The 22,968-nt window shown below is 34.7% G+C and overlaps 1 protein-coding gene across 2 annotated transcripts; it reads left to right on the forward strand.

Annotated features, from left to right (window-relative positions):
- Nucleotides 1-372: 372 nt before the first annotated feature.
- LOC141702115 (uncharacterized) lies at nt 373-2,482 on the forward strand. 2 transcript variants are annotated; one of them, XM_074505800.1, is made up of 5 exons: nt 373-1,261; nt 1,366-1,436; nt 1,563-1,827; nt 1,939-2,099; nt 2,180-2,482. In XM_074505800.1, the coding sequence occupies exons 3-5, from the start codon at nt 1,674-1,676 to the stop codon at nt 2,225-2,227; spliced, it is 363 nt and encodes a 120-aa protein (XP_074361901.1). In that variant the 5' UTR covers nt 373-1,261; nt 1,366-1,436; nt 1,563-1,673; the 3' UTR covers nt 2,228-2,482. The 2 variants fall into 2 exon arrangements, with proteins under 2 accessions (XP_074361901.1, XP_074361900.1); XM_074505799.1 differs by having other exon boundaries at nt 373-1,827.
- The last annotated feature ends 20,486 nt before the right edge of the window (nt 2,483-22,968 follow it).

Genomic DNA, 22,968 nt, shown 5'->3' on the forward strand with positions numbered 1-22,968 from the left:
CTACACAACACCAATAAAGTTCATCAATGGAGGTATGTCAATTTTTTACAGTCAAGGTATTAGTTCAGGTCTGTTCTTATTTATATTGAGCTTATACGACATTCTTGCAGATGATACATGATTATGTCAAGTTTATTGTACTTTATAACTACTCACAATTCTATTTTCATATTTTATTTGTAATCTTTATTATTCACAATTGTGATATAATCTTTTGTATTTTCAATGTCAATCCATGTGTACTTATACTAATAGAATTAGCCGTGCAATTTAGGTTATGAATTTAGATTCTGAAATTAGTTTTTGCCAATTGGGGTTATGAGTTTAGATTTTGAATATAATAATTGCAAAACTGGAACTTAGTCACCATAATACAAATCTAAGACATTTTTGTTTACCAAATTAAGACTTTGTTAATATTAAAAGTTTAAAACTTTAAACTCATTTGGATTCCTAAATTGTATTGACACGAATGGGTCATTTGTATTTCCGCATAGGAGCAGGACAATTCTTTGATGGTTTTGAATCACTACAAAAATCATGCTTCGGGTAAAAATAAAACCACAAATATATTATCGAGTATAATGTAGTATGCTTTTGCTTGATTGCAATGTAAAATTACATAATAACTTGCGTAATACCCTCTTATTTTTGCTTCAGAGCTGACAAATGAAGAAGTTGATATGGAGCAACTTCAAGACGTAAATATGATTAATACCTGATAACACAATTATTATACTTAATTTTAATACTTAATAGACGTATGCCTTGATGTTAAATTATGTTATATTATCTTTTTACATTTTCTTCTCAATAGATGAAAGTAGAGAGGCCAAAGACAACACGATTTATTATTTTCATTGATCCACACATGCATGACAAACATAACCTGGTAAAACAATGATATGTTTGATTGAATTGTTATAGTAAATAATCCCATTTTAGAAAATTCCATTATATTGATTCTTTCTTACAGATTCTACCAGAATCAATAAGTTCAGAAATAGGAAAGACATTCCGTGTAATGCACAAATCCGGTTACCCAACAGCTGCAACATTAAGAGCAAGTTTGATAATAAGACAAACACTATTGGTCATCTTTCACCTCTGTTTCAAGAACTAAAGAGAACTGGAGGCAGCATTATTGTTCTTTTTATATCAAGTTCTGGTAATTTTTGGGTTCATATATTATGTGATGACGGTTCAGAAGTTGATAATATTCTCCCAAAAAACCTTTTGGTGGGCAATTTCTGCAATCAAGGTATTTATGATAGTTAAGTTGGGAGTGATAAAAGGAATTTTAATATTGTTTATCCTCTTGCATAATATCATAATATGAACTCGTGCTATAATTGATTTGTGTAGATAAGAATGATGCAAGCGACCATAAATTCCTATCATTAGTTACACCTTACGCAACTTCTGATGGAGAATTTGTAAGTGTATTCACATCATACACTAAGAATTCTAAATATATACATTTATTCCATTCATTATTTTTGTATATATTTCATAGTTTGTGATATGGTTGAAATAATTTGTTATATCAATACTTTATATAGGAAATTGCATTCAATTTCCATAAGCGTTTTGAATTTAGTATACCACCAGTAGTTTCGTGTTCATTTAAGAATGGAAAGCGTTTTAGAGGATATTACTCAAGTGTGAAGGGAATGTTGTTTGGTTTGCGAAAACTTGCACATTATGCAAAATTTAACGAAGAAGACATTCTACTTTTCACATATTTGGGAAGTGGTGAGTTTACGATTAATGTTTTTGACCATGCAAAGGTAGAAAAAGAAGTTGAGGATGATGCAATTATTAGAGGTAAGATATTTATATTATATCATAAATTGAATTTAGATGATCAAATGTATTATATTTACAATAGTACATGAAATTATGAAACCTCAAATGTATACTCTGTTTTATATGCAGAGATTAATGAAGAAGATATCATCCACAATGTTGAAAATGCGTCAAACGTGAATGTTCCAGAAGAACATATTATTGTTCAAATAAATGAACCAGTGCCTAACGTTTTTCAATTCAGTAGAGTTATGAGAAGGTCCCATGTGAACAACTCTGGCCATGGAGTGGTACGACTCACTTGAATGAACGATAATTTTAATATACTAACTTAGCAATAGGAGTTATCTAACATTTCTTCTTAATGCAGTATATTCCTAAATATATTCAACCTGAGGCACATGAATGGGCTGCATGAGAGCAGATAGTTTTAAGGACGCAAAATGGAGATTCTTATTTGGGTCTCTCCATTGAAAAAGGAAAAGCAAGATGCTCTGCAGGCTGGAACAGGTTTGCAGAGGACAATCATTTGAATGAAGATCAGAGTATAGTCTTTACAATGTTGCTTAACAAAGGGAATAGGGTTTTTTTTCCAAGTTGAATGACATTAGCATCCTACAATTTCTGTTGACACATTCACATCCTTGTAAAATTATGAAATCTACCTATTTACTTCTCGCGACATAAATTATGACACTTCCCTTATTACATGCTCATAGGTTCGTATATGGATGATAATGGGGATAATAGTTGTGGTGTAACATAATATGGAATTTAATTTCAATGTCATAGTCTTTTAATTACTAATTCTTAATCTTTAATATCAATAAGTATGGATTATAACATGAATACGTTAAAAACCTTAAATTCAACTGTTGACATACTTTACACTTTTATTTTTTTTTCTTATGACAAACCATGATTATCACTCTTGAAATATAGAAATTTACTTACAAATAAAATTTTATTCTCACTTGAATAATTACGGAACTGCTGGAATAATAAACTAAATATATTTTGAAGAAAATGTAAATTAGAATGGAAAAAAAACATTCATTGTTTTCAATAAAAACTAATAACATTATTTATTAGGTATTCAAACCTCTACTATTTCTTAAATATCGCGGTCGCTTGAAGTGTCATATGTAGAATTTGGTTGTTGAAAGTTAGCACTAAAAAACACCATTCTGAATCCAATAACATCACAAAGTTTGATCAAATTAGTAACTTTAAGAGTTTTTTAAAAATGTAAAAATTTGTAGCTCTTTTGAGGTAAATTGTATACCTCTTTCTCATATTGATTACATCAGCATTCTGAAGATTAATGTAAATCCTTGAAGATTCAACAGTACCAATAACTGCTTCGCCTACCAAATAATACAAATGGATGAATTTCATGCAAAATAACCAATTTTAATAAATGATATTCAGATTATTATGAGGAATGTAACAATCTCACTATGCAACCATAGGGGGTCTCATACTTGCCAGAATTACTATAATGAGACTTTCCAAAACTTCCTTAAACAGTTCTTAAGATATGTTGTACAGAAATTCTACCTCAGCATCCAGAAGAATAATCTACAATGGATGAACTTGCCGCAGAGGAATATAACAAATTGACAACCTCATACAAATTGTTGTCCTAAGTAATATTGACCTCATTAATCTCAATACTAACGGTTACTTCTTTCTGAACAATCCCATTCAAAATATCAGGAACAAGAATATCCTCTGGACGCTGCATAACAATAAATAGGACATTCATAACATGACTACTAATGTCAATAAAATTTACACAATTTTGATAAAAATATAAATACAATACCACATCTTTCTTATTCAAGTAATGTATTGCAGCGTTCCCAGCTAGCCTCTTCACAACACGATCCATGAGGATGACAGTAGTCAATGTTGAATCCTCAGCTAAGACTATTAAGCAAAACTTAAATATTAGGATAGCAATGAGAAAAGATTGATTAATAAAAAATAAACAATGTACTATGTATAAGTGTTGCAAAGCATTACTAATCCAAACAAACCTCTTCTCAATAAATGTCTAGTTTTTCTTAAATTTTCACATCTAAACTCGTTCCCTTCTTTTTGAACATCTACTTTACATTTCTGACAACTATAGTACCACCAATTGTCTACATCTTTCAATCTTAAGAATTTTGAACGTGCAACAAACCTTCTTTTGAAATATTAGTGAAACAATAGAGATAGTAAAAAAATGTTATCATTTCAATTGTATAACGAATGAAATATGGTAAATATGAATAACAAACCTTGACATTTAAAGTAGAACAACTGTCATTCAAATCTTTCAAACTTAACCTTTTAATGGAAGGTATAATTGCAATTTCAGTTGACATCTTTTCAGGATTTCCAGGACTTTTGAAACCTTCCTCCATCAATTTTGTTTAATGACAAAATGATGTTAACGTAATAAGTGTGGAACTAATTAACCAAACTTTTTATTTTGATATAAAAAGAAAATACCTCTCTCACACGCGTTTGTGGAGGAAAACCAAAGGAAGAGCATTTCTACAACCGGCTCAATGTTCAAGTTTAGGTAGAACTTTGAAGATGGCAATGAACCAATTTGTAAAGTTTCTAAAAAATAAATTTATTCAAATAAATTGAAATATATTACGAATATATACATTGCTTTACGTTTGGATTCATAAACGTAAACTAATTAAATAACATAAAACTACAATATATTGGGAATTATAATTGAAATGATTCTATTGATACCCCTGAATATAGAGAGTTTGGTACTGTTTACAATTGCTATGATTGGGTTCTCCTCGGTCTTTATAAAATCCTCATTCACAGCTATGGCCAATTCTCCCCAAATGCTCACTTTGTGAGAAACTCTGCATTTATACGACGTCAGATAATAAATTATTTCGTTTATTAGTCTTTATATAAAGAGTATTCATTCTTATCAAACAATTAGAATTTACCTTCCATCCATAAGCATAAATCTGAAAACATCTCTTGGTCCATATTTGGTAGATATTCGATTAACTTTCTCATATTCGTCAATTACTCCTATTAAATCTACAAATGTATGATTTAGACTATTAAAAATTATCAATGTTTCTCCATATGTGGGTTTAACATAGAATAATAAAATTCGCACAACTAAGATATAATAGATAACATTTTCCTAATTTTATTCCAAGATTAACATTTTAGACATTTTTACATTTCAAATAATTACATAATAATTATGTGAAGGATATTATTTTTTAAAAAAGATATTGTTTTAATATTAACTCTATGTTTGATTTAGTTAGGTTATAGAGCTTAGATATCTTATTTAAAATAGTGCATTGGGTCCTTTGTTCAAACTCCAATCATCATAACATGATACTATTGATCATTCCAGCTTCTTTCTTCCTGTCCCTTGCTCTGGTCCTAGTTTTATACACCTGAAAATGGTATGTACTATCACTATCTACAATTCTATATATAGGAACCCAAGCCACTAAGCATATTGCTTCTCTTGTTAATAACAAAACAAGTACTGCAGAGTGGAATTGGGTGTTGTATTATTGCTGAAATATTTACATCAGATCAATGCTATTTATATATGTATCGGAGTACAGAGACTAAGATAATCCTTATCTAATGTTATGTATATTTTACATGATAAATATTACAACAATATTAATCAACTCTTATCATAACTAAACCAAGTATATCAGATGCGAGATTTCTGGATAAACTTTATCTGAATCAGTTGGATTCATTATGCCCCCCCTCAAGCGCAACCAAGTGTCAACGAGGCCAAGCTTGCTAAATTGCTTCTGGAACAAGGACTTAGACAACGACTTTGTAAGAAGATCAACCACCTGGTTCAGGGAATTAACGTGATGGACAGTAATCAGCTTACGCTGCACTTGATCTCTAACAAAATGAAAATCAAGAGCAATATGTTTCATACGACTATGAAACACGGGATTATGACATAAGTACGTTGCCCCGATATTATCACAAAAAATGCGAGGAGGAGATGAAACGGGAAGCTTAAGTTCAATCAAAAAATTCATCACCCAATTGAGTTCAGCTAGAGAGCTAGCAACAGTGCGATATTCAGCCTCTATAGATGATCGAGCTACAGTTTTTTGTTTCTTGGACGACCAACTAATAGGAGTATCACCATAATATAACACATAACCTGTTGTAGAGGTTCTGTCAAGCAAATTCCCTGCCCAATCAGATTCGGAGTAGGCATACAGAGCATTGTCAGACTTGGAGCTGATGTATAAACCAAACATGGCAGTATGTTTAAGATAACGTAGTAACCTTTTGACAGCCTGCCAATGCAATTGTTGCGGATGATGCATAAACTGTGCCAGCTTATTGACGACGAATGAAATATCTGGCCTGGTAAATGAGAGGTATTGAAGTTTTCCAAGAATGCGATGATATGCAGTAACATCAACAACAGATGCATTTGAATCAATTGTCAGCGATAAAGAAGAGCTCATAAGAGTAGTTACTACATAACATTCATGCTTATTAGAATCATGCAAGAGGTCCTGAATATACTTCATTTGGGACAAAACAAGACCGCCATTATAAGGAAATACTTCTATACCCAAAAAGTAATGTAGATTGCCGAGATCTTTAAGTGAAAAATATCGTGAAAGAGCCTAAATGATGCGAGTGATAAGAGAGTCACATCCAGTAATTACAATGTCATCAACATAAATAAGAACATATGCAATTAAATCACCATGATGCAAGATCAATAATGAATTATCTGAATGTGATTTTTTAAAACCCATCTGAAGCAAAAAGGAGGTTAACTCAATATTCCATCTGCGAGAAGCCTGCCTTAAACCATAAATGGGCTTTCGAAGTTTACAGATGTAATAAGGATGTTGTTTGCTGACAAAACCAGGGGTTGGTGCATGTATACTTCTTCTTCAAGTCTGCCTTGAAGAAAGGCATTATTCACGTCTAATTGACGGATTGACCAGCCACGTTGTACTGCAACTGACAAAACCAGGCGAATGGTTGTTGGTTTAACAACTGGACTGAAAGTATCGTAAAAATCGATACCAAGACGTTGGGTGAATCCTTTTGCTATAAGCCGAGCTTTGTAGCGTTCAACAGACCCATCAGAATTATGTTTAATTTTGAAAATCCAACAACAATCAACAATGTTCTGAGAAGAATTTTAGGGCACTAAAATCCAAGTTTGATTTCTGAGCAAAGCATCATATTCGGCAGACATTGCATCACGCCAATAGGCATATCTATGGGCTTGTTTAAAAGTTGTAGGCGTGAACATTGAGGATGAAATAGTCTGAAAACCATAGAATTTATTTGGTTTAAAAATCTGATTCTGTGCTCTTGTAACTGGTCTAGAAGTTGAGATTGCACTTTGGGGTTCAGGTGGTGTCAAATTGGATGTGGACGGAAAGGATAGATTTGAAGTCAGATTGACATCAGAAAAGCTAGATGAGGAAGTTCGGTTTGGTGAATCTTGAAGATAATCTGTAGAAAGTGACATGTTAACTTCACCATTTGGAGCAGGTGACATACAAGTGTGAGTCTTTGACAGAGGTTGTACAGGCACATTTAATGGAATGGTAGAAGCTGGGGATAATGGAGGTGATGACACATTGGATGGGCTGGGTGAAGATGTTGTTGACATGGGTACCCAACTGACAGTGGTGGAAGACAGACGAAAATGTGCAAAACGATCAGTGAATGGAAACTGATGCTCAGCAAACACAACATCACGTGAGAGATATACTTTGGATGTATGCGGATCATAACATTGGTGAGCATGATATTTGACAGAGAAACCAAGATAAACACAGAGAGTGGAATTAGGATCAAGTTTATGTGAAACATATGGTCGACGCCATGGAAAACAAAAACATCAAAATACCCGTAAATGCTTATAATCAGGTGATTTTTTGAATAACTTTTCGTATGGTGAACAATGAGGATCAACCTGAGTTGGGAGTCTATTAATAAGATATGTAGCATGTAAGCACACAAAAGACCAAAAACTAGATGGCATAGAGGCGTCATAGAGTAGTGTTTTGGCAGTTTCGACTATATGAAGGTGATGACATTCTGCCATAGCTACCCTTTGTGGGGTATATGGAGGGGAAACTAAATGCTCAATTCCCTGAGCTGCAAGATAGGTAGACATGCCTTGAAACTCACCCCCACCATCTGTATAGAGTTTGGAAATTTTTCTTTGGAAGTATCGCTCAACTAAAGACTGAAATTGTTTGAAAATGGAGAGCACCTCAGACTTATGCTTGATAGTATACATCCATATATACTTGGTGTAGTGGTCCACAAAAATCACATAATATAATTTTTGATCAATTGAGGGAACAGGAGATGGACCCCATAAATCACTATATAAAAGTTATAGAGGTCTTTGAGTTTGCAATGAATTACTGGAGAATGATAAATGATGACTTTTATTGCACGAACAGGAATTACATGATGTAAAATCTTTGGAATGACACTAATTTAAAGAAAAATCATTTATAATTGATTTCAAAATCCTAAGACTGGGATGCCCAAGCTGTTGATACCATAGTGACAACGAAACAAAAGAAACGACATAATTTACAATTGGTTGATGATTATTTGAAGAAAAAAGTGGAGACATTCATAGAGCCCGGACTTATTCGGGCCGCCCGCTAGAACTGTTCCCGTACTCAAATCCTTGACACAAAAATATGAAGGAAAAAATTCAATAGAGGTAAGATTATCAGAACAAAATTTGGATACAGATAACAAATTTTGTTGATTTTTGGAGTACACAAAGTATTAGATAAGATGAAATTGGATTTGTGTGTTTTAAGTTCTGCTATACCAGTTTTAGAAATAGGAATCATATTACCATTTCCCATCGCAATTTCATCAGGCCCGTGTATGCCTGTACTTCACTAAAATTACTAGCGTCAGCTGCTATGTGGTGCGAGGCACAAGAATCAACAATCGAAGGAGTGACAGAATGTGGAAAATGACTAGCAAAATGTGCTTTGGCTTCCATGTGGTTGTTAGACTGAGACCGACATACTTTAGCTATATGTCCTGGCGTATCACATAATTGACATCGAGGACGATTATCAAAATGATTCATAGTGTCATACCTGTTGGTATCAGGTTGTACCGGAATTTGGGGTGCATAGAGGTCAGACGCCATCCATAATTATTGTTGTTGTGAGTTTGCAAAGAAGTAGGGCGCCAAGGCGGAGTACGACGCTACTGAAACCTTGAATTATGTTGTTGGCCAGTACGTTGAGCAGCAGCTGCAGTGATATAATGTAGATGCTTCTTCGATTCAACATGTGTGAGTGTCAGTTCTTCATCAAGCAACAATCCTGTAAATTCTTCCCAAGATATTGGTGACGATCATGCACGAATGGCTGAAGCAAGGGTAATGAAATCAGGGCCAACACCACTCAATACTTTCACCACAAGTTCTTTATTTGAAAGAGGAGAACCAGCTACTGCCAGTTCATCAGCAATAGTACGAATTTGTCGTAAATATTCCGCAACAGGCTTTGCATCTTTTTCCAAGCGACTGAGGTGGTCTCTGAGACTAAAAATCCTCATCTGTGATTTATTAACAAATGCTGTATGTAATGAATCCCATGTCGCTCGTGAGGAGGACGCAATGGCAACCATAGATGCCAAGTTAGGTTCCACAGAAGCAAGAAGTGCTGTTTGAATTAGCTTGTCTTGTCGAAGCCATAGTCGATATTTTGGGTTAGGGCCGATTTTATCACCTTCTTGAATATTATTTGGTGGCGGCAAGAAAGTACCATCAAGGTGTCCCAACATATCATGACCGAAAAGGAGAAGTTCGAACTAAGCTTTCCAGGTTGTGAAATTCATACTATCTGTAAGTTTGATAGGTAATTGTGCTGTGGGATTGAACTGGGTCAGGACATTTGTATTTGTTGTCATTGTTGAGTATGTAGGTTTAATTAATGCCATGAGGTATATGATTGGGAGAATAGTTTTAATCTTAAGAATGGAAAAAAAGGTTGCAGCATCTGGTTCATTAGAACATGTACTGCTCTGATACCATAACAAAACAAGTACTGCAGAGTGGAATTGGGTGTTGTATTATTGATGAAATATTTACATCAGATCAATGCTATTTATACATGTATCGGAGTTCAGAGACTAAGATAATCCTTATCTAAAAAACAAAACAAGTACTGCAGAGTGGAATTGGGTGTTGTATTATTGATAAAATATTTACATCAGATCAATGCTATTTATACATGTATCGGAGTACAAAGACTAGGATAATCCTTATCTACTGTTATGTATATTTTACATGATAAACATTACAATAATATTAATCAACTCTTATCATAACTAAACCAAGTATATCAGATGCGAGATTTCTGGATAAGCTTTATCTGAATCAGTTGGATTCATTAGTTAAAACAGGAAGACAGGCCAGCATCTTCAAGCATCTTAGAATACTTGGAGATTTAGACTATTCAACTTGAACCAAAAACCCCCTATACTTGCAAATGCAAACACCAAAGTTTCTACTGCAAGATCTAGTGTAATATACCATCCTGTGATTCATAACTGTTTATAACCACCTACCTTAACACAGTAATGCAGCAGTCCACCAAAACTCATCGCCATCTATTATGTATCAAAATATAGCATATGCCGGTAGCTTTGACATGCTCTGAGAAACCATCAATAAAAAAACCTGCAAGCACCACTTTGGAATTATATCTGGTGTGACGAGCATAACACATAAAGAGACATGCTCATTCATAGTGACAAACACATGATGCACAACAATATCATGTAGAAGTTCAACTATGAGTCTCAAGTCAAACAGGACATGTTAGATAGTTTAGTATCCACATTACGGAAATAACAAGATAAGTTTTTAGGACTAGGCCAAACATAAGACCACAATGCAGTCTCTTAAGGATTCTCTAGATTTATAACTTATCAAAGAAGAACATAATTTTAAACTGTTTAGCAGAAGAAGCCCTGCAGGGTCGACCTAATTTACATAATATCTATGACTCCAGAAAAAACTATACATCTGTGCTTGCATTTTCAATTATTTATCCAGAAAACACAAAATAACCAACTGAAATATATTTATACGGTATTTACAAAATCCAAGAGCAAGATAGAATTTCATACCCTTGCAAGTGAATTTTGCTGTTACAGGAATGTAATTTTGATTATTATTGTATTAGAGTGACGACTGATGAGGTATACGATAATGGCCCTTTCCCTAACATCAAGTGTTGGCCCATGCAAGTCCATTTAAATGGTCTGTGAGATAGGAGACACGATTTTAGCAGCCGCACCGTTCTAATTTAGTAAGAAAATACAACAGAAAAACAACATTCCATACATTGTGCTGATTTGCCCCACATTAACCATCCCTGCCAATCATTATCTGTAACAACCCGCACTTCCGGACTATTAATTCTAAACCAAAACTAATACAAAATACACTTTTAATCCAAAAGTCTATTACAAAGATTACGATTACAAAAGCGCAGCTTAAAGCGGAAGCCCAAAGGTCAATCTACTCCCATTCTAAGTCCTCGAACACCAATGCTATCCAACTCGAACTCCTAGGCGAAACCTGAAATTTGAAGAATGAGCTATACAACCCAGCAAGAAAACAATCGATCCAACTAGTAGGCCAAACAACTTATACACATATAACAAAATACAATATTTTATACGATACGATATACGAAACACACACTTTCGAGATATATTCTTATTCTTATTCTTATTTGATACACACAATACATATAATCACATAACAACAATAATTCAAAACCTATAATCCATGCCACGACCACTACAACCCGGTGATAACGGTCCTAAATTTTCATAAAACTGTCACTACAATCCAGTGAATGCGGTCCTAAGTTCAAATTCGATATTTTCACAAACCATGGCACAAATCAAAGATCTCAAATTATCGTCTAGACATCACATATATACATCGATACATATTTTATATCACATAATAATATCAAATATATGATAACTTAGCCCAAGTTTTGATAATCAAATATAAACGCAAAACACACAATTTTGAAAACACTTGCAATATCGATCGAAAACTTACCTCAAGTACTGGTCAGATCTGAAATTAGCATTTTTGACCCTCTAAACAACGTTATCTTGAAAAACACAAAACACAAAAATTGTAGAGAACGAAAAGACCTTTCGGAAAAGTCCAGGATCACTGAATTCCGACTTATGATGAATTTTTTACGTATATTAAAAGACTGCTGATCTATGCTGAGAAGAGCCCTACGAATTTTATGAATAAAAATGAGGAAGACGAATATGGTGTATTTATAACGATACAAAACCCTATATCTTAACCTACAAGTTATCCATATTAGAATCTGATCCAAATTTTAGGCCCAATAGTCTAACCCAATTTTAAATCCTAGTCCTTATCTAATTTTAATTCTTTTTATTCTATTATTCAATTATTAATCGAATTCTAAAAAATACGGGATATTACATTACCTTTTGGCAAGGTCAACTACAAAAATTTAAATACTCAAGCACACATTTGCCTCTACTAACCCTCGACCTTCGTTCTCAGGGTAAGAAATATCCGCCAAGTTAAGCCTTGCAGATACCTCCATCCCTATCAATCTTGTCAGAGTACTTGGTAGTCGCAGACAGAAAACACCGAGTTAAATGACAATGATTTGGAAAATTCAGTGAGTGAGTGCTATAATAAATAGATGTTTTCACAAGTGAATTTTTTTGGATAGGAAATTTGTTGAATTTTACAATCTAATTTACCTCATCTCTATCAGTCCTTTTATCTGTTTGAATGTAGTGCATATTGCATTTCAATACAAATTAATATAAAACTAAAAGAGGAAGCAAAAGATGCTCCTCACTATTGATGAGAGATTAAGAGCTCCTAACAATCTAGGGAGGGTTTAGGAGGTTCTTGGAGATTATTTTTGCTTCCATTTCCTCAAATTTTAACCAAGGAGGGAGTATAGGTAGCTCTTGGAGTTGCTCTAAGGACTTGTTAACCATAAACTAGAGAGAGTTCTATATGGATTAAGACAGACTAGGAATTTATTTTCCTGGTTCAGTAACACTGATTCTTAACTATAAATAACGTTTATATCCCAGACGTAGTTCTACAGTCCGCACTGTTTCTAGTCGAGGCATTTTCCAGATATATCCCACATCGCCCCAAGTGTGCTTGGGCAATATGTAATCAGTTGTAGTGTTGAATTATTTTCAAATTTTGCTTGATGGGAGTGCTTTTTAGCGCCATAGGTGGTACAGGTAATAACACCAAGTATAATCAGTCAGACAATTGCATGGTCATGTTCAGAGAATATGCATATGATAATATATAATTTGAAAGTATTATGTTAAAGAACCAGTTGGCAGAGGGAACAATTTAAGCCAAAATGTATAGAAGTAAATTCACTTTACATTAGTATCTGAATTCCATCTTTCACATGTAAATGTAATAGTATCTATTTCCATAATTCTCAGTGAAGTGGACACTTGCACCGGTTTGCTTTCATTGCTTTAGAATCTGGACATTTGTTGCCTTAGCAGACCTCGTTCTTTTCTTTTTCCACTGTAGTTTTATTCTTATTCTTCCTCTTAAATCCACGGGCTTAAGATCAGAACGGAATGGGAGAACCTCATAGGGATGTCTAACACGTTGATCTAGCTTGGCCACATTAACACTCGAGTCTTCAAGGTTATTAAACATGTAATCACGACCCTTTATAAGTGCTACATTACTATCATATGGATTAACTGCATGAACAACACATCTGGGGTCTTTCTTTTTAAGGACTTCCATATTTATCTTTTTAATCTTCTTCCAGTCTTGATTCTTATAATCCTGCATCACCCATATCTCAAAACTTTCTAAGTCTTTGTTGGTTTAATCTTAAACTTGTTTTAAGTATGTTAAATAAAGCTGATAACAGTAGTTGTTTTATTTTGTTTTAGTCGACCATGATGCAGTAGTAGTAGCTGATTTGTAGGAGTTTGGATAAGTCAGGTGTCTGTTATGAACGTGTCCTAGTTTGTAGCTAGTTTTTCAGTTTCTGGTTTATGATGTATTTCATATATATTGAATAGTTATTAGCAATAAAACGGTAAGCCTTTTGGCAAGCAAAGATCAGAACTTTTCTCAGTTTCTATATCATATAGTTAATACATATTAAGTAGTTAATATTATTAACAAGAATCGGTATCAGCGCTTGGAATTTCTAAGTGAAGGCCTGAGGCATCCATGATGGACAACAACAAAGCTAAAGGGGGAGGATCAATAGGTTTGAGCTACCCAACACTGACAAAGAATAATTACACTTCTTGGGCACTAAAGATGAAAGTGTATCTACAAGCTCAGGGTGTCTGGATCGCAATAGAGCCCAATGATCCTAAAGCAGCGGTTGAGGAGAAGACAGATAAAGTTGCATTGGCCATGATGTATCAAGGACTGCCTGAAGACATGTTACTCTCAATAGCAGAAAAAGAAACCGCAAAACAGGTCTGGGATGCATTAAAAACCATGTGCCAAGGAGCGGAACGTGTGAAGAAGGCAAAAGTGCAAACTCTAAGAACTGAGTTTGAGTCCATGAGCATGAAGGACAATGAGCAACTAGATGATTTTTATCTGAAATTGAATGGGCTTATATCGAATATTAGAGCCCTAGGAGAATCTATGAATGAATCCTATGTGGTCAAGAAATTGCTACGTGCTGTGCCATCAAAATTCCTCCATATTGTCTCGACTATGGAGCAGTTTGGCGAATTGGAGACTATGACACTAGAAGAGGCAGTTGGGTCCTTAAAAGCCCACGAAGAAAGGTTAAAGGGAAGCGGAAAAACTGAGTCAAATGAAGGTCAACTGATGCTCACAGAAGAAGAGTGGGAAAAGCGTGAGATCAGTGAAGGAAAATTACTTCTTACACATGAAGATTTATCAAGGCGGTCAAACCGGAGAAACACAGACGGCTCATCATTCAATCTTAAGGGTCGAGGACATGACAAGAGTAATTTAAAGTGCTACAATTACTCTGCATATGGGCATTTTGCTGCGGACTGTCAAAAACCAAGACGTATCAGAGAACAAAAGGAGGAGGTAAATATGACAAGGTTGGATGATGATGAACCAGCACTATTACTGGCAAAAAGTGACAAAGAGGAACAAGAGGTGGCATACTTGAGTGAGAAGGAGGTGTTACCATCACAAATGTCGAAGGTGCAGGGTGAATCAAATATTTGGTATCTGGACAATGGTGCTAGCAGTCATATGACTGGATTCAAATTGAAATTCTCAGAGTTAAATGAGAAAATATCCGTTCAAGTCAGTTTTGGAGACGGCTCTAAAGTGAGAATTGAAGGGAAGGGATCTGTGACTTTTGTGTGCAAGAACGGTGAAACTCGTATACTCAAAGATGTTTATTATATTCCAACACTTCGGAATAATATAATCAGCATAGGGCAGTTAACAGAGGCATGAAACAGGGTCGTCATTAAAGGAGAACTTCTTTGGGTATATGATACTCACGACAAGTTACTTATGAAGGTGAAACGGTCACACAATAGACTATACAAACTCATTATTGACACTGAAGGTTCTACTGACTAAACAAGAAGAGGTATCGAAGCTCTGGCATAAGCGACTGGGACACGTCAACTATCATGCTTTGTCCTTGATGCTCAAAGATAGAATGGTAAATGGACTACCAAGATTAACATAACCAAAGGAGGTGTGCACTGACTGTTTAATGTCGAAGCAAACCAGAAAACAATTCCCTTCCAAGACAAGTTACAATGCGACCAAGGTGCTGGAATTGATTCATGGAGACCTGTGTGGTCCAATTCTTCCGGAGACGGCATCAGGCAAAAGGTATTTTTTCTTGCTAGTAGATGATTATAGCCGTTATATATGGGTCTATTTTTTGAAGAGCAAAGATGAAGCTCTGGATGTTTTCAAACAATTTTGTGCTTTGGTGGAAAGAAGTCCAGAAAAGAAAGTGAGAGTATTCCGTACTGATCGAGGTGGTGAATTTGGATAAAATGATTTCAATTTTTTCTGTGAGAGGGCTGGAATAAAGCGACACTACACTGCACCTTATGCCCCACAACAGAATGGGGTGGTGGAACGCCGTAATAGGACGGTTGTTGAGATGGCTAGAAGTTGTTTAAAATAAATGAAACTGCCATTGTTTTTATGGGGGGAAGCAGTTAGACACTCAATATACCTTCTGAACAGACTACCTACGAGGGCTTTGTCAGGCATTACTCCATATGAAGCGTGGAATGAAAAAAAACCACATGTTGGGCATATAAGAGTATTTGGCTGCATTGCACATATGAAGGTGCCCAGTCAACATACGAGAAAGTTGGACGATCGAAGTAAGCAAGCAATCAACTTGGGAAAAGAACCGGGGACAAAAGCTTATGGACTCTATGATCCAAATGACAACAACGTGTATGTTAGCAGGGATGTAACGTTTGAAGAAGAGAAGTCGTGGTCCTGGAATGAAACTGATGGTGGTGAAAACAGTCATATGGGTGCATTCGTGGTAGCAGGAGACTCAGTGGCAGAAAATGGGGAATTTCGAGGTGATGATGGTTTAAATGTTATTGAAAACAGTAACCCAGAAAATAGCAACTCACAAAGTGCATATTCTGAGAGTGCAGAAACACCAAGGACGCAGTCACCTGTGCCAAGACTGAATTATGAAGACTATGATGACAGTATCGAGCCGACAAGAGTCAGAAAACTCAGTGAAATCTATGAAGAAACAGAGGAAATGCAGTTGTAGGAGGAATTGTATTTAATGGGTATCGAAGAACCCGTGAATTTTGCACAGGCTGCCAAGGACAGTAATTGGAAGATGGCTATAGAAAGGGAGTTACAATCAATAGAAGAAAATAGAACTTGGAAGCTAACTGAACTTCCTCGAGGTCAAAAGGCTATAGGCTTAAAATGGATTTTTAAGCTAAAGAAGGATGCACAAGGCAATATCGTGAAGCATAAGGCGAGACTTGTCGCCAAAGGTTATGTGCAGGAGCGTGGAGTTGACTTCGACGAAATATTTGCACCGGTGACTGGACTTGAAACAGTTCGTTTACTTCTGGCTTTGGCGGCGAAAGAGGATTGGGAGGGGCATCATCTAGACGTAAAAACAGCATTTCTCAATGGAGAAATAAATGAGAATGTTTATGTAACTCAACCTGAAGGTTTCGTGAAGTTGGGAAAAGAAAATTTGGTATACAAACTGTCAAAAGCTTTGTATGGTCTTCGACAAGCACCACGTGCTTGGTATGCGAAGTTAAATGCTTGTCTTGAGCAGCTGGGATTTAGGAGATGTCCATCGGAACATGCTGTTTACACAAGGAAGAATGGAGGAGAAAATTTGATTGTAGCAGTCTATGTGGATGATCTTTTGGTGACAGGAAGTAGTGTAGCTATGATCAAAGACTTCAAATGCCAGATGAATCAAAATTTTGAAATGACTGACATGGGTTTGTTGAGTTACTATCTAGGGATTGATGTGGAGCAAGGAAAAGGGCATATCAGACTCAAGCAAACCGGATACGCACAAAAGATTATCGAGAAGGCAGGCTTAAAGGGTTGTAATCCAACTAAATTCCCTATGGATCCGAAAGAGTGTATTGACAAGGATGAGGGGGGCAAAGTTGTGGATGTTACACAGTACAAGAGCATGATTGGGGGTTTGAGGTACTTAGTACATACCAGACCGGACATCGCATTTTCTGTTGGGATTGCAAGTAGATATATGGAGCGTTCAACTACTGTTCATCTCAATGCCGTTAAATGAATTTTCCGATATGTTCAAGGTACTCTGCATTTTGGTTTGGAGTACAGCAAAACCAGTGGCAACAATATATTGGCTAGTTTTAGTGACAGTGATTTGGGCGGTGATCTGGATGATAGAAGAAGTACAGGAGGGATGTGTTTTTATTTGAATGAGAGTCTTGTTACGTGGGTTTCATAGAAGCAAAGATGTGTTGCATTATCTTCATGTGAAGCTGAATTTATGGCTGCTACTGCCGCATCTTACCAAGCAATTTGGCTTCGAAATGTGCTAAATCAGATAACTGCAGATTGTAGTGGTCCAGTGGTGTTGTACATTGATAACAAATCAGCAATAGACTTGGCTAAAAATCCTGTTTTCCACATGAGAAGCAAACACATTGACACGCGATATCACTTTATAGGGGAATGTGTTGACAGAGGAGAAATCATTTTGAGACACATCAGTAGCGAGAGGCAAAGAGCAGATGTTTTGACAAAAGTATTGACAACAACGAAATTTGAGAAAATGCGGGCTTTACTGGGAACTAAAGAGTTGTCTGGACAAGTTAAAGATTAAGGGGGGATATGTTGGTTTAATCTTAAACTTGTTTTAAGTATGTTAAATAAAGCTGATAACAGTAGTTGTTTTATTTTGTTTTAGTCGACCATGATGCAGTAGTAGTAGCTGATTTGTAGGAGTTTGAATAAGTCAGGTGTCTGTTATGAACGTGTCCTAGTTTGTAGCTAGTTTTTCAGTTTCTTGTTTCTGATGTATTTCATATATATTGAATAGTTATCAGCAATAAAACGGTAAGCCTTTTTACAAGAAAAGATCAGAACTTTTCTCAGTTTCTATATCATACAGTTAATACATATTAAGTAGTTAATATTATTAACAAGAGTCTTGGCATTTCAATCCGAGCTTGCCTTTGTATTTCAGTAGTTGCAGATTAATATCCCCATAATAGTTTTGTTTGTCTAGTTGTGGCAGAGTGAAGAATGAGCAAGTTTCTGTTTCATGATCAAAAGCAAAGACCTGTCGATCGGATAGGAGCCAGTGAAATCTACCACATGTTAAAACAGATTTTCTGCGTATGGCAAGTGGAATTGGAAATTCTATTGCAAGTGGCTTCCAGGACCATGTCTGAGAATCAAATATCTCACATGAATAACTGTAGAATTTGCTATAGTTAGTGTCAAGATTAAGTAAAACAAAACAAAAAAGAAGAAGATGAAACTAGATTCACGTACCGTAAAATAAAAACAGATGGAATGACATATATAATATACCTACCTGTTCCGTTTCACAGAAAAACCAAGAATTTTATAATGCAGAGGATCTGACTGCAGCACCGCCAAAGCCATAATTGTTGTGCAACCATCTAGCGGATAGGGTAGCATCTTAATTTGACTAGTTGTCGGCTTACACACAAAATAGCTCACTCTACCATGCTGATGCGGGACATTATTCTGCAATCTAGCAGAATAACACAGTAAGCCCTGATCTAAAAAATCCATTTATAAATATATTCCATTTATAATTATATTTACAAATGTATCCTATATTTAAACTTTTGTATACTTTTAGATTAACCATAGTTAATTACACAAGTGCATGTTGTTAAATGACATAAATAACCCTACAAATGACATGGAGAATATAATATTAACATTTGGTAACTAGGAGATGTATACAATCCAATAAATTTTAGGGGAATTTGTATAACTAGGGACTTTTTCCCGCGCTACGCAAACTTGTTATTCGACAATTTTTTAAACGTAAACTGCTATATAAATGAAACCAATTGGTATATCGTATTCTGAGATGGTGAACTCTTAATTATATTAACGAACATATAAATTATATTAAACATGGAAAAAAAATATAATCGTCAATTTCAAAAAAAAACTACAGGAAGCTACTAATGGATTAAAAATCTCAAATCAATGCGAGGATTTTTCAGCATTTTAAAAGAAAACTACAGGAACCTATTGTTTCATTTCAATGCGAGGATTATCTTCGTTTATAAGATTTCTGTGTTAAGCAAATGATGATTATAAGAACTCTAATAGTGAATAATGTCAATGCCTAAATTGTACAGTGATGACAAAACATAATGTTGATGATCAAGTTGAGAATTAATAAAGTGCTACTATAATATGAAGTGGACTAATGAAAAGATACAAAATGAAGGATTAACTATCATCAATTAGTGCTTAAAGGAATGGTCGGTATAATCAAAGAGAGGCCGCTTCAACAGAAAACGCTCAAGAAAGCTAAGTCGGTACCAATATCAGTCCCAGACTCAGACTTTCATGATTTTGATAAGGATATATCAGAAGAGTGCATCCAACCAAAGCAGATATGGGAATTGTATAATAAAGAAGATGACATGCCTCGATTGTACTGTTTGATCCAAAAAGTCATATCGATGCAACCATTCAAGGTCCATTTCAGCTACTTGAGCTCCAAAACTGATACTGAATTTGGATTAAAGAATTGGATGGATTCAGAGTTTACTAAAGCTTGTGGACATTTCAGAGTAATGAACACATGCATTCTTGATCAAGTTAATAATTTTTCTCATCATTTGAGTCTGGAGAAGGCTGACAGCGGGTGATATGTTAGGATTTATCGAAAAAGGGGAGACATATGGGCAGTATATTGGAACTTGTCAAAAAAATTGGACAACACAACTCCAGATGAGGTAAGAGATAAATGTGACTGTATGAGATGGTGGAATTTCTTGATGATTACTCTGAGGAGCTTGGAATCAAATTTCTGTGAAACATGAGGCCTAGGATTAATAACTATATACTAAAGGAATGGTTGTTATAAAGCCTATCATGCAAAGATATATGAGGAGAATTGAACATTGACATGATTACAATTTTACAAACTATACATTGTACTAAAATATATAGTTAGTCTTCAAAATATTCTATCTTTGCAAATTTAAGGAAGAGTGGGACGGTATTAAATTGTTTACGTCATGAATTTTCCTCATTGTTAGTGTTTGTGCCCTATAGACAACACTATGATGTTTTAGTTTAAGACATTAAGATTATTAATGTTTATGTTCTATCGATTATTCTCTTTATAATTTATTAATTCTTAATTTACTGTGATATAAATGTTAGATTAATAAATGTCCTTGGAATATGATATGCAATTCTATATCTCTAAGTACGTGACTTAGAAATGAGATTATGAGAAAAGTATCAATATTCCTAAAGGTCCCTAGTCGAGTATTATTATTAAGGGATAATAATAATGCATTAATACTGGTGTGTTTGTTGACTGATGATCACATCTCATTGATCATAGGTATAATGATACTAAAGTAAAAAATATAGGCAGATGTATATGTACATGGTGCTAGACAGACCCAATGTGAGATTCTACATGTCTGTTGTGTCATAAATAATTCGCACAGTGATAATGATGTAATGATCCTTAAACCCAAAGTCATTATATTTCTCTACGAGAATTAATATACATTGATTCCATTAAAAGTTATCCTTGACTGGGTAATGATAAAAGTGGACATTGAGTATATTATAAATCGTATGAGAAATATGAATGATCTAGATGAGATTTAACCCTCCTATTTCATGAGTGATATTATTGGCCTCTTGTGTGAGCTAGACTATAAAATGCGTGGCCACACTCAAATATTGATTTGATATGATAGTCTACTCATTGATCAAGGAAACTTGGATTAAACTATGATGAGGATGACACATTACATGCCTCTAGTTTAATCTATAATATTTGGTTGAAGGGATTATATTATACTGTACATTATTCACAAAAGGTCTAATCGATCACCGATTCAATTATTATTACTTGGGTAACAATGATGTATTACTAGATGCCGCTCATTGTTTACGATTTTAAATTAGATTTAAAATTCGTTGCCAACGTAATAATAACCTATAGGGTCACACACTAAGAATGCTTGAAGGATTATTTAATTTAAATTGGATTTAAATTATATTAAAGTAATTTGAAGTATTTATGATATTAATTAAGTATGAATTATTTAGATAGATATTGATATTTGAATTTACTAATATTAATTATGAAATTTATTTGGTAAATAATTAAGTGAGACTTAATTATAATACAAATAGGAATTTCGAATTAATAATAATTCCTAATTAGTTAAGAGTTATAATTCATTTTTCTACTCTATATATAATATCTCTTGTGTGGCTGAATTTTTGGTGTGCAAGACTTTTACTAAAACCCTAGCCACCAAGAGAGAAGATGGAGAGAGCAAGAAGAAACGGGTGTGTGCTTGTACACATCCAATCCTTGAGTTCAAGCATTCGTGTGGATACCGATAGAGCGTAGATCGTGAGAGCGGGATGCGTGGTGATTGAACAAGTTTTGGATCTTCATTAGTCAACCAACTGGTAAAGTTTCTTAAGGTAAACAATCTGATCTACGAATTAAATATATGTTTTTCGCATGGATCCTGCGGTGGGTTTCGAAAATTCTGATTTTTTATGTTTTTAATTATTGTTTCCGTTGCGTTTATGTGCTCGAAACCCATCACTAATATGGTGCTACTAAGAAAGAATAAGGTGCTTTCAACATTGGTATACTTGTTTGTTAACTACTTCTCTTATCGTATATGATTAATATTAAAACTAATAACACATGTAAATTGAAATGCAATAAAATCAGTTGTACATTGCTCCTACTATAGGCTTTGAAAATTCACAACATATGTTCAAAATGACAAAAATTCATAACATGTCCTTGCATTTACTTTTAGACACATGCAATGTAGGATAATATCTAAGATGCTTAATCAGTGAAACTACTTAGGAGAATCCTGTACAGGATGAGTTAAGTAGCACAGTGCTCATAATTAGTGTTCCACATATGAGACATATTCAAAGTTTTGTTGTATACTTCACCATCAACATAAAAGTCAGGCTCAACAATCCTATCGCAGAGGGATTGCCATAATTCTTCCCCATAAGGATGACCATCTAACTGGTACATTGGGTCTAAATTTCGTGCATTTGGGCAAAACTTATATACAGGCAAAAGATAGTCTCTGTCTGTAATGTAAGCATACATCTCTTCAAACAACCTAAAAATTTCTATCAGCTTCGACCTCATGTCAGTTCTATTGAGAAATTCAAATATTTCCTGGCAGGTCTGACTTCTTTCAAAGCTTCTAAATATAGCTTTAAAGAAAACATAGCCGAACAAAGATGGGAAATGATTACCTGATATATGAGCCAACACTGCGAGAAGGTGATCAACATTTTTC

Source organism: Apium graveolens, unplaced genomic scaffold, assembly GCF_009905375.1.
Source record: "Apium graveolens cultivar Ventura unplaced genomic scaffold, ASM990537v1 ctg4669, whole genome shotgun sequence".
Lineage (NCBI taxonomy): Eukaryota > Viridiplantae > Streptophyta > Magnoliopsida > Apiales > Apiaceae > Apium > Apium graveolens.